Source organism: Poecilia mexicana, unplaced genomic scaffold (assembly GCF_051168715.1).
Source record: "Poecilia mexicana isolate PSO_F unplaced genomic scaffold, ASM5116871v1 scaffold_5, whole genome shotgun sequence".
NCBI lineage: Eukaryota > Metazoa > Chordata > Actinopteri > Cyprinodontiformes > Poeciliidae > Poecilia > Poecilia mexicana.
Window position 1 is genome coordinate 19,846,775 of NW_028263374.1, and position 17,196 is coordinate 19,863,970.

Genomic DNA, 17,196 nt, shown 5'->3' on the forward strand with positions numbered 1-17,196 from the left:
AGAGATTTGGCTTTAGTGGTTTTAATGGCAGTGGTGTGATGATTTATAGTTTTGTTTTGGGCGCAGCAAGTTTAGAAATTGCCCCCTGCTTCCGCGATTTGCATCAGACTCAAAAAAACCCCCTAAAAAACCCCCTAAAATTGCACAACTTAAAAAAAAATCATTAGACATCCTATTAGATAATAACATTCCCTGACAAATAGTGAACACTCACCCCCACTGAGGATAATAACAGCCAAAAACAGCGCCATGTCGCTGTCGTCCAGCTCCAGCGTGTTGAACTTGACTCCGAACTCAAACTTTGGCTCCATCATCTGACAGAAAGGTTTCCTGAGACTCTTGAGGAACTCCCGCGTCATGAAGATCTGTCCGTAGGAGATCAGGGTGCCATCCTTGTTCATCAGAGGCGACATCATGATGATCAAAACTTCAATCACTCCGTATTTCAGCAACGTCACCTGGACAAAAATATCTACTGGTTAAAAGGAAGCTCTGAAGATGGGTGAGATATTTGAAAACATGTATAGGATGCAACAAAATCATAGATTTTTTTTAATGGAAGCCATAGACTAATAGAGTATTCTTTTTATTAGTTTCTACATCTTAATCGTATTTCTCACAAAGAAACTCTCAACGTCAGCAACCTTCAGAATTTTTAACAGTGTTGCTGAAACTGGCAGCAGTTTAATCAACCAAGGTGTAATTTGAAAAGCTTTAATTCAATAAAGTGTTTCATTCAATACGAATCCACTTGTAGTAGAGAGATCCACTTATCCACCCTTTGACCATGAGTTGTGCTTTGACAATACAGGGATTAGTAGTAATTATTGCTTTTTATCTGCATTGTGTGTGATCACATTTGTATAATTTCTCTGAGTCTCCTCCCAGTGGGATGTGCCCGTTACATGACTGAACTTTTCACCCTATTGATAAGGGATTCATGCACACTTGTAAACACTTGTATCTGTAATCTCGTTCTTTCTAACCAGCGCATGTGACCAGACTCAGCCTCTCTCTTCACCACGAAGGGCCAGTAAAGTACTCGCGTCACTGCTGCCACCACACCAATTCCCCTCTTCCTCTCTGTTTTTTCCTCATTCTTGAATGAGAACCTTAGACACTTGAACTCCTCAACTTGTGCAGGATGTCTTCTCTGACATCTTGAAAAGGCACTTTACCCTTTTCTGACTCAAGACTATACACTAGAGGTGATGATTTTCATCCCAGCAAACTCCCATGCACCCTCAAAGACCCCGAAGAGGGTGTGTATTGTCCCAATTTTTTTACATTTATTCCTTCATTTACTGTTTGGTTTTTGGTTCTGGATCTCTCATCACTCCACCCTCAGCAAATATGTAAGAGGTCTTTGTTACAATAACCCTGTGGTACAGCTTGCTCCATGCTCTCCTACTCTGTACTTTATTTGTTTTTTTTTTGACTCTCAAAAATGGCTCTTAAAGGGGTGGTATGTATTTTCCATGCACATAGTGCACAATCAAGTGTTACCTTCAGTTGTTATAAAAATTTAAATTGAGATTCTGTCTCTTTAAGTAGCTCCTGCTCTTTCCAACACTCCATTATGCCATTTATAACTGTTCTGCTCATTGGAAGTTATGTTTCTGATAAAGGAATAACATTATAACATGACCCAAAACTCAAAAACATCCAGTTTACCCAAAGGTTTTTTTTCTCTTACTTGATCATTGAGATCCAGATCGATGAATCCTGGAATGCTCTTTGCAAATTCTGTCACTTCTCTTACTGCTTCTGCAGAGCGTGACTGACAGCTTTTGAAGAAACGTAGCTCTGCCCCATCAGGTGTCAGTCCGTTGATTCCCGTTCCCAGAGCTCCATAATCTGACCCTGAGTGGGCTCCTGGGATTCCTGAAACCGTGAGGATATGGAATACAAATCTGAAAAAGCTCTAGAACACAATCCTATGACTAAGAAATTAACCAGAACTAGCAGACTTTGTCTCAGATGTATAACAGTGCATGAAGTACACCCAACATTATTAATACTACTGGCAAATTTGAAGATTTAAAATAAACTTTTATTCCTAACAAAATCTTTCGTTTGATAATGACTATCAAGATTTTGGACTGGCCCAGTTTAAATCCAGATTTGAGCCTAATAGATAATCTGTGGAGATTAGGGTGATGGCATGGAAACCCGTCAAAATAAAAAACTTGAAGGTCAATATCAGAGCTAAGTCATTACAACACCAGTAGAAACATACAGAAAAATGGTCAATAAATAAATATTTGTCCATTGGTAATTGAAATAAATTGTTTTATTTTACTTTTAGAGGCATTCTTGGGTGATTTCCTATCAGAATCAAACATCATGGGTGACTAAAAACAACTTAAAATCTTTATTTACCTGGTCTATGAATAATAGTAGGCATTAATGTAGGGCAAAAATCTGCCTAATTTTAGTTTCTTTATTGTTGTGTTTGTAAAGCTGACTATCTTTGGATCTCTTGTCTTTTCTAACCAATGTGAAAATGAGCTTATGGTTTCCACGCCTATTCTTAGCTGCGAGTCAATGAAGCATTTATTTAGGCTTTAGGTAGTTAAATATAAACATGAAAAAGACTTGAAAGAGCTCGTTCAAATTTAACTTTAAACTCAAAATATTTAAGAAATATGTGACTTGTTGAATGCAAAGAGTTAATGTTTATAAGAAAAGTTCTTGTGATTCACTAAAATTGCTTGCAGACAATAAACTCAATCCAAAGAAATATTTTCTAAATTACAAAACTAATATATATATATATATATATATATATATATATATATATATATATATATATATATATATATATATATATATATATATATATATATATATATATATATATATATATATATATATATATAAAATTGTACTTTTATTCAACCATCTAAAAATCTAGATTGTGGCTTTACTGACCTCCAGCTGTAACGGTGGACATCTGCTGTTGCTCCCGGGATGGAATCTGCCTACAGTTGATGAACTGCTCCCCTTCTATTAGAGACTTCATGTCATGAATGATGAAAGGCTGCACACACACACACACACGCACACACACACGCACACACACACACACACACACACACACACAGAAGATTTTTGTAATTGTAAGAGCATTCCACCTGTTTTCATTCACTAAAAGCAGTTCAATGTTTTACTTTCAGTTTGCAGTGGTTATGTAAAACCTAATAATGTTCAGCCTGGAGACATAAAGCAGGTGAATCAGGGGATACAACAGTAATGTTCCAGATGCAACAACACCACTTCAACTGTGTTCTCTGCTGACTTGTGCTTTCCTGTTCCCTTTGTCATTTTTTTTGTTTTTCATAACTTCACACATGGAAGTAAATATAATCATTGCAATCTGAAATCCTGAACAAAATGAAAAAAGCAAAAATATCACATTTGTCATTTAAACAGAACCAAAACACATTTAGATAAAGGAAATTTAGCTTTTTTCTTGTCTCTTATTTTAGTAGTCCTGTAGTCCTGCATTGATGTTTTTTAATATTAATATATTTTTTGGTGGATTCAATCATTGTTCTAATGAAAGCGATTCAACAAAACACACAATTGTCTGGTAAGAGGTAGCCATCCTTAGCCGTCAGCATGACCTTATCACGGATATGTTGAGCCACCCTCTCATACTGTCTACTTTTGTGGTTTTCTACAAAAAAAAAAAAAAAAAAAGAAACACCGAAAAAAATCCCTCTTTGTTTCCTTACTGCAGAAAAACATTATCAAACAGCAACTAATATCTCAACCTTGGATGCTAAAAAAAATGTAAATATTCCACAAAAGCTAAAATCATTTACTAATAATTTGTTTTAGGAGGTACGCAATGATTTCGTAAATGAGCAAGGCGTGCTTCAAACAAAATGCTGAGCCAGTGTCATTTGGCGGCTATGGCTGAGGCGAACAGTCATAACAAGCTGAACAAAAAGATGCCGAGCAACCTTGAGGACATCAGAATTTACCAGCAGAAGAAAATCTTAGAGTTGCTGCAAATAGTAGTATATGGCAACCAACCATATGTTGGACAATGAGGTGCCAGAAATAACAAACAACTGAAGAAAATGTAAGAAATAAAAAAGATAAAATCTGAGATTATTTTTTTGACAAATTTCTTACATTTTGATGTGCCATTTTATAAATGTTTCAGTAAATTAAATTGTCAGCATTAAAACTGTCATGGCATACAGTAAAAAACAAAAAAAAAAAACCTGTTTGTTTCCCAGTCCAACCACCTGTCAGAGATTTTATGACAGCCAGAGCATGTAGAAACCAGTTGAACCACATCCCCTGTCAAAACAACAACAAAACCCTGCAAAGTGTCCATATGAATGCGGTATTGTGACACAACAAAAATAATGCTTGATATGTTTGCATGTGCACCTTGGAAAGTTGAACATTTCCTTAATTCAAAGTTTTTAAATGCAGAATTTCACATTTTTATTTTGTGCAACAATTGCCAGAAGGCAGAGCAGACGTGACAGAAACTGGTTCAGCAGCTCAGATTAGAACAGAGCAGGAATGCACAACGACTGGACGTAAACTTAAAAATACAAGTAGTTCATAACTTAAAGACTTTTGACAGAACTTGGTAATGAAGCTAATAAAGATTTATTCTCCATCATGTTTGTTCTTTTTACATATTTCATAAAGCTGTCAAATTGGCAGTGGTGTCTTAATGTGACTGATGTTACGGATAGATAAAAGTAGAACGGAAATCGGCCAGCCGTTCTTACCACTTTTTCTCCCGTCTTCCCAGAAAGGATTGCCCTGGCCTTGGCTTTGGTAAGGGGGAAATACTTCAGATAGGCTTCGTACAGATGCCGGGCCAGAGCCCTTAGATCTGCAGCCTCCGGGTGCATGTGCTCCATGTCAGACGAGAACTCAGCCAACAGCTTCTCCTTCTCCGCCTGAGGCATTCGGCCAAAACGAATGGCTGGGAAAGAAAGCAGAAATGTATGTTAGCGCATGTAGAAAACAAGTATTCAGAACATTAAACACTCTGTCCACTATTTTATTTGAAAGGAAAATAGAAAGAAATATCCAAGTTATGAGAGTGCAAATGCAAATATCTGCAAAAAGTGAATACGAAAAGAGCACTCTGCATTTAAGCTGCAGATCCCCTACCTTTGTTAGCAGACTGAAATTTGTATTTTTTTCAGTAAGTGCTAACAGTGCTTTCAGATTTAAAAAAAAAAAACTGTCTGAAATGATTCAGAAATGAACTGCATTTGTGCTAAAAATGCTATACTGACCTTATTTCATTTCTTCCATTTAAGAAATACAGAAACACAGAAACTTTACTTTAAAAAGCCTTCTCCTTTAAATTTGGCTTCTGTTCTTAGATTCCTAAATAAATATCCAAGTGTGTTGTTGCTCAGATCTGTTCAGGTTTGTTTGATGGGTTTGTTGGAAGAGCACTGCTGGATCGATTGTCTGTTAAAACTAATCTTGTCCAGTTTCAAAACATAACAACAGACCTGATGTCAACGCATTTAATTAAACCTAGAAACAGGAAAACCAATGTGTGATTACTATCAGGCTGCATCCAGACATGAGTTAGCAGACTGAGGTAACTGCTCAGACATTTTCTATAAATAAGTTTCACTGTCTATGCCAGAGAAGGGATAGATCGACTGTTTAAAAGCACATGATAAATGATCCTGCTGAGTTTTTATGAGGTGTGTCTTGTGATGCATTTCAACATGTTCTGCACCTTGATAATGCATTGGTGATTAGGTTTAAACAGTTCACTGAAAGACCTACACTTATCTAATCTTATTTCCCCTCCCCTTTCCTTCTGCCACTGCAGGTGGCATTACAACCGACATTTAAAACCAAAACAGCTGAACAAAGGAGCCCTGATTGAGTTTCATTCACAAAATAAGTCCTATTTTGCGGATAACCAGCTTTTGTATCATGGGTGAGTCTGCAGAATTAGCCATTAAAAATGCCCCATTATCTATAATGTCACAACAACAATAACTTCAACAACAATAACAGTAGTATAAATTTATGTTAATGTTTTTTTTTTTTAAGTTTAAAAAGATGTTTTACTTTTCATAAAGCCTAATCAGAAGGAGGTGAAATTTAATGCCATGCCGTGAGAAAGTCGAGACGTTCCATTAAAGTTGGAAATCATTAATTATCCCTCGGCTCAATTTAGACATGAACCATTCTGCTGCAGCTTTATGCAATTGTGAAACGCCGAGTGTGTGGTTGATGCCCACCTTGGGCAAATCAACATGAAACCAAAGCGGACTTGCGTCTCTCTGTGCAACGAGCCTGAGACAGTGACACAGCATACTGGAGAAACCAGTTGAAACTACAGGCTCAGAGATGTCAATCATTGATAAAACAAACGCCAACGCTGTGGCACATTTTCAAAGCTGCTGATATGTTGTTAAGTAATGCGCGGAGGATATGAACAAAAGCAGAGAGAAACGTGCTAGCAACTGGTAGGATGAAAACAAACAAAGTAATTAAGGTGTGATAGAAGAATGTCTGGCAGGTTTTCTGTTAAATCCTGAAACCATGAGTGCTTCATTTGACACCTGACGTTTGTTACAGTAAATGCCTGACATTTTTTTTCTCAAAAAGTCACTTCCATGGAACAGGAAGAATAGATCATGAGAAAAACAATATCTTGCACAAACAAAATTCCTTTTAGAATTCATTAAAAACAATCCTGATTGACACTTTGAGGATGAAGCTCCTTTCTACTGAGTGAAGGCGTCAAGCTCAAAATGTCGTCAAACCAAAATCCCCGCATAGTCTGAGGGAGCAGATATAAAACTTGAGGGGCTTAATTTTTCCTGACTGTTCTATCTTCTTTCTAGAACAAGAGTTGTTTGTCTGGACTCATTTTAAGAGCAGCTAAAGCCATGCTAATTCAAAGGCGATTTCCTTAAGTTCTTTTAAATATTAAAGATTATTGGCTTTTGATGATTTCCATCATTTAGTTTATAATTTATTATTTTAATCATGTTTATTTTATATTTTCTCTTTGTGAATTGCATATATGTTGAAGGTACCATGTAAATAAAACTCATTTACTATTTACAAAGCAGGAGAGGAATAAAAGAAACTTTTGAATGGGATGAAAACATTCACATTTGATGATTTTGTCTTTAGTCAATGAGTAATTATTCTCATTTTAATAGAGTTCATAGTTCACCAGCATCTGCAACGCTATGTTGAGCAGCAATAAATGTTCATTTGTGAACACGTCTCACCTGTAGCTGCCAGCAGAGGTCAAATTTTTACTTCCATTCTTTGAATTATAGTAAAAATACAAAACCAAAGGACTCTCAGAATTAATTAAAAGCCTGGCTGGATTTCACTTTTTCACTCTTGAAACTTTCATGACTTTAAGAATGCATACAACTCAAGCTACAGTTAAGAGGGGATTTCATGCACGCTCATGTATTCTGCATGCAAGACATTCAGCAGGGTGTGCAAATGTGTACAGGCGGTTTAACTAAAGTATGAGGTATTGCTCTGGTAGGTTTACAAAAGGTTGTCGTCGTTTCATAGTAAAACGAGTTGCTAATAATCCTTAGATCTCACCAGAGGTTAAAGAGTCAAGCGGTTGAGGTTGGCCCACCCTAACAGGTGCGACAAAATGGACAAGAGAATTGGGGAAATGACACTCGAGCACACCCGAGTGAGCTCATACAGTCACCAAACACACGTGAGGAGGTGGAGTCAGTCAAGCCTCAGTGACCAACAATGGCTTCTGAAATAAAAAGCAGCAACTAAACAGTGGTGGGTGAGGGACGAGATTACACCGTTCAGCCCTGTTTTCACGTTGCATTTTTGCTGTGGATCCAAGTTTTGTAACAATAATTTCACGTAGTTAAAATAAAACTAAATGTGTTAACAGAAAGAAGCAGAAAGAATAATCAGGATTTTGGTGAACTTGTTGATAAGCTTGTGTTAAATTAAGCATGCACGGCTTGGCTTTTATTTTTTTTTACCTAAAAAGATAACATGCATTAAACAATCAAAACGCTCAAGATGGCCAGAGCGGATTTACTATGCTTCATTGAACAAGTTAGAATAGGATTTTGGGCTATACAGAACATGCTTGTTACAGTTTTTGTAGAAAATAATTCTCAGATGAGATTTCATTTTTGCTCACTATTTTGAGCTCCTTTCAGAATGATCTGATACTTAAAGACACTTTAACTTTTCTTCTGGAGACTAAGACCGACCACCGATAAAGAGGGACCAGTTCACTCTTTTCTGCCTACATTCTCGACACATCATCATTGTTTTTACAAATAGAGTGTCAGGGAGATTTCCTTAAACAAACAACTCCCCAGGAAGGTGATGACAATCTGGAGCACATATTTGCAGCTGAAGCAGCACGAATATAAAAGCTGCACCAGGCACCTCAAGAGACTTACCTGTGTTTATTTAAAAAGTCTTGCCACTTGGTCATGAAAACCCAGAAAGGAAAAATTTAACACACTGGTAGGTATTTGGAGTTAGGTGTTGACCACAGCCTCATTTTTGATCACCTTTAAAAGGTATCAGGTACACGGAACCAGCAACGCGAACTAAGACATGATGCAAAGTCTGCGATGAAAACCCGAGACCACAGAAGAAGCTAGTGGCAAGATATAGGGCAGTGGGGTGACAAGCTACCGACCTTGAAGACTAAAATGTGCAGCAGTGTGGCCAACAGTGTGCACTCTGTTCTCAGGGGGGCATCTGGGGCAAGAGGAGTTGTGTAGAGACACTTTCTAGACCACAACATCAACAAAGATCTGACTTTTTCGACCTAAAAGTTAATTTTTTTTACAGTCAACACATAACTGGGTTTGGTTCCTTAGAGCCATTGTTAGCAGAAATAATTTAAAGTTGCCATTTTCTGTATGACTTCAGTCTCTTATTACTGCGGAGGAATTTTGCCCTTTACTTCTGCAAAACTTTGCTTCAGTTTCTTTCCATCTTTGTGGAAATGTGTTTGTGCACCATTTTGTTAAGATGCTACCACAATATTTCAACAGGGTGACCACCCGGATTTTGACCCAGTCCATGCTTTAAATTGCAAATTCTCAGAATTACTTTCCATAATTGTGTTGTAGATTAGCTGCTATGTTTGATATCATGTTGCCTGCTACTGTTGCATGGCTCAGTTTGGGCCCTATTGAACGGCCTAAGCTGGGGTGAATTTGCTGGTATCTTCACTCCTGGGAAGATTTGGTTTCTCTCCTAAATGTTTTAGCAGAAACATTTACTATTTTATAATAATCTCTACTTCATACTTTATCTCTACTTTATATTTCATAATAATCTCTTTAGAATGATGGACTGCAATTTGTTTGGACATTGCCTTCTTGCCCTTTCCAGATTGATTATTAGCAGCTATAATTGCTTCTCTAAGATCACTGCTGATATATTTCTTCTCTGAGATTATGTTGTTACACACCTGTAAACTATGAACCAGCAAACTGCCCAAACTTCTCCTTTTATAGAGACGGTGACACTTGCTGATAATCAGCGCACTGAGTGCATTTGATTAGCAGAACCTGTTGCTACTTTCAAATCCTATGAAAACAGAGAGTTTGCACTCAGCTTTTCCTTTCATGCACCATTATTCTTCCATGAACGGATAGAGTTAAGAATAAAAAAGCACAGATATCCCAATCTTACCGTTGTGTGACATCCCAACGTTGAGGCACTTCTGGAAACGGCAGTATTGACATTTGTTGCGTGACTTCTTGTGAATGCGACAGTGGAGATCACAGTGATCGTACACCAGCTTTAGCCTGATTGTGCGTCTGAAGAAACCCTGTGAGGCGAAAAAAAGGACAGTCAATGCAAATCCAGTGGACACGCTTTGTTAACTTGTAGGACCAAAGTGCAGTAAATTTATCAATAAGAAAGGTAAAAAAAATATTGTTTCTCAAGCCAAAATGTCAGCTTTTCTGACACCATGTTTAAACTTGAGATACATCAATGTAAAGTAAACACATGCTTTTATTGTTTGATCTGATGGAAAATAAATCTTAATGCCCACAATTTTATGTAAAAAAAAGAGTAGACTGTATTCCAAGGTGTACTTTTATACGTTTAACCTTAGAACCAGAAAAGTCATAAGATCTGCTCTTATCTCAGCAATTAAGTTTCCTGCCACGGTCAAACTCCCAATGCACACACATTGCCAAACATATTCTGAAGACAGTTTTTGTTTCCTTAATATGAACTCAGCAAACAGATAAGTCGAGTAGGATCAACAATAAACCCAACAAAACCTTAAAGCTGCACTGAAAATGTGATGTGCGTTTAGAAACTCCCTGCTGAGTTCTTTGGGAATGCTTGTCCGTTTTGACATCTACACCACGATCCAGATGTTCCTTGTTTAATCGCAGGTTATTTAGAGAAGGAGGAAGTTAAAGGGGGTCAAGCCTCCGCCTCAATAAAGAATGTTTTCTATTTTGAAACAATTAAGGGATTGCCTGCTTGGCTGACCCCCTTCTTCTGGTGAGTGTCCCCTGAGACTTCAGCAGAACAATAACTGCTGTAACTCACTTTCATTCAGGCCAGAAAGTTATGACATGATGGAGTGACAGAAAGACACAAACCCCCTTGTGCAGCCACAGAACTAACAGTGTCAAAAACGAGCAAATGCAAACATAGGCGCCTGGTTATTGAAATGTATTAAGCAATCCTCCACCCCCACATCACAGCATTCAATCCCAGAGGGCCTAAAAAAATCCTACCAGAAGAAAGAAATACGGTTTTCTGTTGATTAATATGTGTCTCACAGATATGAAATATTCATCGAACAGCTCATGAGACAAATTGGTCTAATTTGGCAGCATGGCTGTCTTTCCTCAGTGGCAGACATCCTGAGTTTGAACCTCCGTAAAACCTTTTTGAAATTTTTGTTCTGTTGGTTCTAATCTAATTACACCAATAGAAAGAGATTGCATTGTTGTAAAACACTGTTTCAATAATCAACAGGTAATGCATGTCGCTGAGCAGAAGTGACTCTGTTGTAGATTATCAACTGGCCTAAACTGCTTTCAGCCCACACCTGCAATACTGCAAAAGGTTTTCTACTGTATTTTATCTGATTTAAGGTGAGTGATAAATGTGGCAGTGATAAAAGTGCAGCTATAACACTGATACAAATTCTGTTGATGTTACCTTTCGCCTTCATGGCAGTAAACTGACTGAAGAGATGATTGACATGACAGTGGGATTAAAATTGAAAATGTATTTGTCATTTTTATTTTTTGCTGGGTAGTTTAAAAAAAATAATGCAAATTAAGTGGAAATGTGTCTGACTGTGAGACTGCAGGGAGAAATAGGGGAGCAAAAACGTGTTTGCTCTCTAAATTTATTTATCTTTTGCTTCTACAAAAATCAAAATCAAAGTCTGTCGAGCTCAGAGTACATTGTGTATTATGAAGCTTAACAAAACACAAACTTTTAAGTATTTAAAAAAATATGTATATATTATAATAGGAATGCCAAATATCAAGCAAAAGGGTTAATGGTGAAGAAACTGTTAAATGTTAAAGTGAGCCCAACAAAAAAATGATTGGTGAAAAAACAAAGCTTTCCAAATGTTATTAAACAGAAAGACTATTTGAGATTGAAGAATGAGATCCAAAAAAAATGAAAAGGGAGCTTAACCTCTAAAAATTGTCCAGAATGTGAAACGTAACGGCACAACGTTTCAAAGTAGCAACGTCTTTGCAACTCAGTGCATCACAGCATAATCCTCCTACAGGGCATCACTCGCACAAACAATGGCTGATGTGGGGAGATGTAGAGATAACAATAATTCACAAAGAACATCTTTCATAAAACCCACATGCCAAAAGTACAGTATAAGACTTATCTAAACCACATGAGGTTTTGACATCTGTGGACTGCTCTTTCAGTAGCCCCTTCAGATAGTGTTAATCTAACTCCATTAAATGGTTTTTAAAACAATGAGTTCTTAGTTGAAACTTGGTTGTTTGTTTGAAAACGCAGGTGTTTAGATTAAACAGGATGTGGGGTCTTTGTTGCTCACTCTGACTGATGCTCAAGACCATCTTTGAAGAAGGGAACCCCCTCAAAGACGTTCCGACTGACAGAAGTAGCTGAGTTGATTGTTTGGATATGTCATTTTTACATACAAATTGTTGACTTATACATACTAAAATATATCATTTTTATTTTAATGTTAAAACACATCCCAATTTAATTTGTAGCTGATAATGATGACCTGTACCACACACCGACCAAACGCCTTAAAGTTTCATTCAAATCAATCGGAGCAAGCAGTGGATTTGTAGTACAACAGTTTGTTGTACTAAATGTTAAAGTACAACACCATTTAAAACAAAAATGAATAACGTTCTCATGTTGTTAGTCAAAATTTGTATTTTGTCTTAATATTAGATGACTTAATGGCTTTGCTTTTGTGGGATTTACATTTTTCTGCCTTAAAGTAAATCCTGACATTTAGCAAGGAACAAGAAATATATATTGGTGTGTAGCAATAAAAAGGGATTTTTGTAAAGATGGATTAAAAAAAATAAATAAAAATTAGCTCACAGGTACATATAGATTTTAGTACACTCTTACATGCCTTTCATGTAAGTTTCACTTTAAACCTGTGAAACCTTCTTGGAACCAAAGTATAAGGTGAGTACCAAGTACTACTGCTGAAACTGAAAATCCTTCTCATTTATGCTTGGAACATAGTGTCACAATTTATAGTTCAGCTTCCTATAATGTCAAAATATTTCAAAGAAAATGGAAATATGTCTGACACTTCACCCACACTCTATCAGTTATTTATACTCCTTACAGACAGCACAGACAGACACACCGACAGAAAGTTGAAGGGCTGGCTCGTTGTACGCAGAGGCAGATGCCGGTGTTGAGTGGAAAAATGCATGGGGCTTGTGGTTAGAGTGACAGACATCAGAAAGATAGAAAAATGCCCACTTCTCTCTGGGCATAATACAATTATTTATTCCACCGACATATGGCAGATAACACGGTGACACAGAAAAAGGAAGCGACCAGCACAGAAGCAGCTTAGAGAATCAGAGACAACAACTGTGACACTGGTTAACATTTCCTGGCAGTATTCTGAGGTTTTCTGACTGTCAGGGTTTTTTTTTTTTTTTTTTTTTTTCTCAACCGAGGCATTACCTTTTGAAACAAGCAATAAATAATTTGTTTGCTGGTGTGGACTTGAATTGACTTCAGAGTTACAGAGAGGATTTATTAAAGTATGGAAAATAAGCTATCCAAAACAAACTGGCTCTATGTGTAAATATGCCTCCCCCTCCCCTTACTAAATCATGAATTAACAGTGATTAAACACAGGCTGAATTAAATTTAACCAGACAAATTAGCCCTGATTACAGACAGGCTTGTAGAATCAAGAAATCACTTAAGTAGAACCACTCTGATTAAAGCAAGTAGACTAAAAGATCCTGAGAAGCAACACATCATGCTCTTATATGAACCCCAGCAAAGAAAAGTGAGAGCAATTCTGTAAAAAGGAAGAAAATATTTAATAGTGGAGAACCTTTCCAGAAGAGTAAGGCCTACCAGAACTACTCCGAGTGTTTCACTGCTGACTCACACAGGAGGTCAGGAAATGAACTTTGGAAAAAAGTAAGTAATTCAGGTCTTACCCGTCTCCGCTAAGATTGGTGTTCATAATTACAGAAAAACAAAGACTTGGAAAAATGATATCTATTGCAAAGGGGGAGTTTGAAGGCCAAATCACTGCTGACTAAAGAACATTAAGGCCCAAATTTCATCTTAAAATTCCCCATACATATGGCGAAATATTTCCTGAACTATTAAGACAGTGGTTTAACTCTTTGAAAAGTGTCGGTCTGTTACATTCAATATAAAACTAGCTGCATTTTAAACAGAAGGCCATAGCTAAAGTTAACCATGGTGATGGTCATGTGACAGTCTGGTGCTGCTTTATTGCATTAGGACCTGGACAACTTGGAAGAACTGATAGATCCTGCAATTCGAAATCATGCTGCTGGTAACAATGACATGAAACAACTTGCATGCTTTGTTATTGAAACTTAGGTACTAACTAGAGGTTTCCTATTAGAAACATGTAAAGTTTTTCACTTAAGAAAGATAGAAATAATCTTTAGAATCAGTTTTCTCGTTTCTCGACTGGTTATGTCATTCATGATAAGCATAATTCACCTTCAAACCTATCAATGCTGTTTATCACTCTGCTTTAAGATTAATCTCTGGAGGAAGCCCACAGCAGGACGTGCTACATTAACCAACTTTATTGCCAGCTGCTCCTGTTGGATGCAACCAGCACTTCCACGTATTTCCCAACAAGCCAATTCCAAATTCTTCAAACATGCTTACCTGGAATTTTACTGATAAAAAAATTAACCACAATCATGGCTATAAATATTAGTACAGATACACTTCATACCTGGAATATTCAACAACTGAATTTCTTTCTCAGTAAAAAAAAAAAACACTCATGTTATAGAAAAGAGTTGCATGACAGAAGAGAAGCGATTATGAAACTGTAGAGCACCATGAGACAGGAAACCCACTACAAAGAGTCAGTGCTGATTAATTTTTGGATCATTTCAGGTGGTGTTTGTCCATTGCTAATTTCTGGATATATAATTTTAGTTTCTGTCATTTTATACTAATAGTTTATATTTTATGGGGTCTTGAACTGATTCTTTAAAGAAAAGAAAGTCCCTTAAATTCATTATTGAAGATAACAAGGCATGTGTATCTCAAAAAATGATCACATCCTTGGAATAATATACTCGTATGTAGACAGTGTTATGCATTTCAGTTTATTTTGAAACCCAAAATTATATTTTTAAAAAATTTGAATGTTACAGAAAGCCTTTAGAACACTGTCAATAAGAAATCATCCCCCTACTGAACAGCATATCCATGCACTGTACAGTATGAACACTCAGTACTTGCTCGGGGTTCCTTTTGCATGAATTACTGCGTCAGTGACACAGAGACGATCAGCCAGTGGTTCTGCTGAGGTTTGAAGGAAACCAAGGTAGCTATAATAGTGGCCTTCAGCTCATCTACGCTGCTGGTTCTGGTGACTCTCATCTCGTGTAAACATACCTGAATACAACTCTGTGAACAGCAACTTCTTTAGCAATATTGTTTTTTATGGCTACCCTCATTGACTATCTGAGAACTGTCAAGTCAGCGGTCTCCTCCAGGTTTCTATAGGCCATAAAATAGAATCAGTGTTTTTATTCGTGCCGAGTTATGCTCTACTTTTCTGATAATCAAAATGAGTTGAGTTTTCATCAGTTTGTGCCAGACTTATCTGATTAAAATGGATCGCTATGTCTGTGAATTTAATTCACATTTTGAATTAAATTACCCTGCCAATGATTTTTTTCTTTTATTTATTGAGAAAAATCTTTATTCAAAGAGACACCTTTGATTAATTAATATACCTGCCATTTACTGTATCTTTTCAGGCCTACCTTGCAGCCCTCACAGGCATGGACCCCATAGTGAAACCCCGAGGCTTTGTCTCCGCACACGCGACACTCGATGTTCAACGCTGAAGCTGATGCATCGTCTGGGAACTTGGAGAACAAAGGGTTGTCAGAGTACTGTGGAGGTGACTCTGGTTCCATCTTAATTGGGTCTAAAAGAGGAAAAAAAAACACATTTCAAATTTATGACTATTGATCATTTAGTTGCTTCAACCAGCAGTAGCTTTCTATTCTACTCTTCGAATCTACAAAATTTTTAATCGGAGCAAATTAAGCTGAACTTACTGTGCGTCTCCATCTCTGTCCTGTAGCTGTGCATGTTTGTGTAGTCCATGTTCGTCAGGTGTTCTTCACTGAGCGGAGGACTGATGTCGTAGGCCAAGCCGGCAGATGAGATGGAGGATACAAGCGGGGGAGACAAGGAGGAAGGGATGGAGGAGGAGGAAACGGAGGCATAGTCTGACGTGGACAAATGTTTCATGTCGAGGTAGTGGGGGCTGTCGTCCAGCTCTGGCAGGTCCACTGTGCTCAGGCTGAAACCGACCGGCCACGCTAGGAGCTGCTGGGTGTCCACCATGTCTGTGGCGCAAACAGAAGAGATAAGAAAGCATTAAAAGATGCAACACAAACTACTCCTGATTACGTGAGTGTTTGTGGCTTTTCTAAAACACAACTGTTGAATAAAGACAGTGGAAATCTGAAGCAAAGAAGAAGATTAAGCATGCCTGTAAACTACAAGTCCACATACAGAATTCTGCTGAAGGTTAATCATTAAAAATGTCTCCTCGGAAAAGTTCAAAACATTAGGGCGTGCATGCACACTCCCATGCAAACACCATGAGGAGTACCCACAGTCCTCCCGCTTGCTCTTGAAGTATGTCTGTTATCATGCAAACAGGGAGGCAGACTGTGTCACGGGGAGAACAAGACGAACTCTGGCACTGAGGAACGTCTCCTCTGCTCAAAACACTGTCTTCCTCTCATGCTGTTTGGGTGCCTAGTGGTGCGATTGCCCAACTAAAGGACACGGAAAGGAGGCCAAGGATACATGACTTGATATAAGGCACAAAAAAATAACTGCCTTTTTTGAGCGCTAAAACATCTACGGACTTATTAAGACTTAAGAATTTTTCTTACTATATTCTCATTTTCTGAATACCTTCACTGTGAAAAATGGGAGGTACTTAGTAAACATCTGTATCTATTTATTATCTTTATTTAGATTCAGAACTAGTAGATAACTAAATTTATCAGCATCCCTTTTCATTACCACTGGTCTGCTCACCATAGTTACAACTTAGCTAGATTTGTTTTTGTTGGCACAGATCATTGAAGGTGTTTTCATCCAAAATGGACAGACATTGGCGGAAAAAAAGTCAGCCGAGATTATCAAAGTCCAACCAACCATCAGAGGGTACTAGCGTCCACATGAAAGCAAACCAAATAGAAAGCTTTACGCCCCGAGGGTAAGTTTGCCCAAGGCTGTGGTGTAATGCAACAATTTACAGCATGTTGGGAGATTGGGATTTTTGCTCTCGTCATCCTCTCAGCAAGTAAAGCACCATTAAATCAAGCACAGGCCAAATACAAAATATCAGCTAGATAAAAAAAATATTTTCAGTCAAATGTTAATAACGGATTTGATTAGCAATAAAGT

The 17,196-nt window shown here is 37.5% G+C and overlaps 1 protein-coding gene and 1 long non-coding RNA gene across 4 annotated transcripts in view; one reads left to right on the forward strand and one right to left on the reverse strand.

The window, feature by feature from the left end:
- The window catches only part of pparg (peroxisome proliferator-activated receptor gamma), a 43,730-nt gene that overhangs the window by 2,601 nt on the left and 23,933 nt on the right, over positions 1–17,196 (reverse strand). For all 3 annotated transcript variants that reach the window (XM_014997023.2, XM_014997022.2, XM_014997025.2), the window contains exons 2-8: positions 15,825–16,118; positions 15,525–15,691; positions 9,691–9,829; positions 4,764–4,963; positions 2,935–3,043; positions 1,697–1,884; positions 215–458 (exon numbers count right to left, since the gene is read on the reverse strand). In XM_014997023.2, the coding sequence (XP_014852509.2) occupies positions 215–458; positions 1,697–1,884; positions 2,935–3,043; positions 4,764–4,963; positions 9,691–9,829; positions 15,525–15,691; positions 15,825–16,116 (1,339 nt within the window). In that variant the 5' untranslated portion in view covers positions 16,117–16,118. The remainder of the gene's footprint in view (positions 1–214; positions 459–1,696; positions 1,885–2,934; positions 3,044–4,763; positions 4,964–9,690; positions 9,830–15,524; positions 15,692–15,824; positions 16,119–17,196) is intronic.
- On the forward strand, positions 13,592–15,940 carry LOC106923767 (uncharacterized). The gene is made up of 3 exons (XR_001419486.2): positions 13,592–13,671; positions 15,519–15,664; positions 15,851–15,940. It is a non-coding gene; the product is annotated as an uncharacterized LOC106923767 (long non-coding RNA).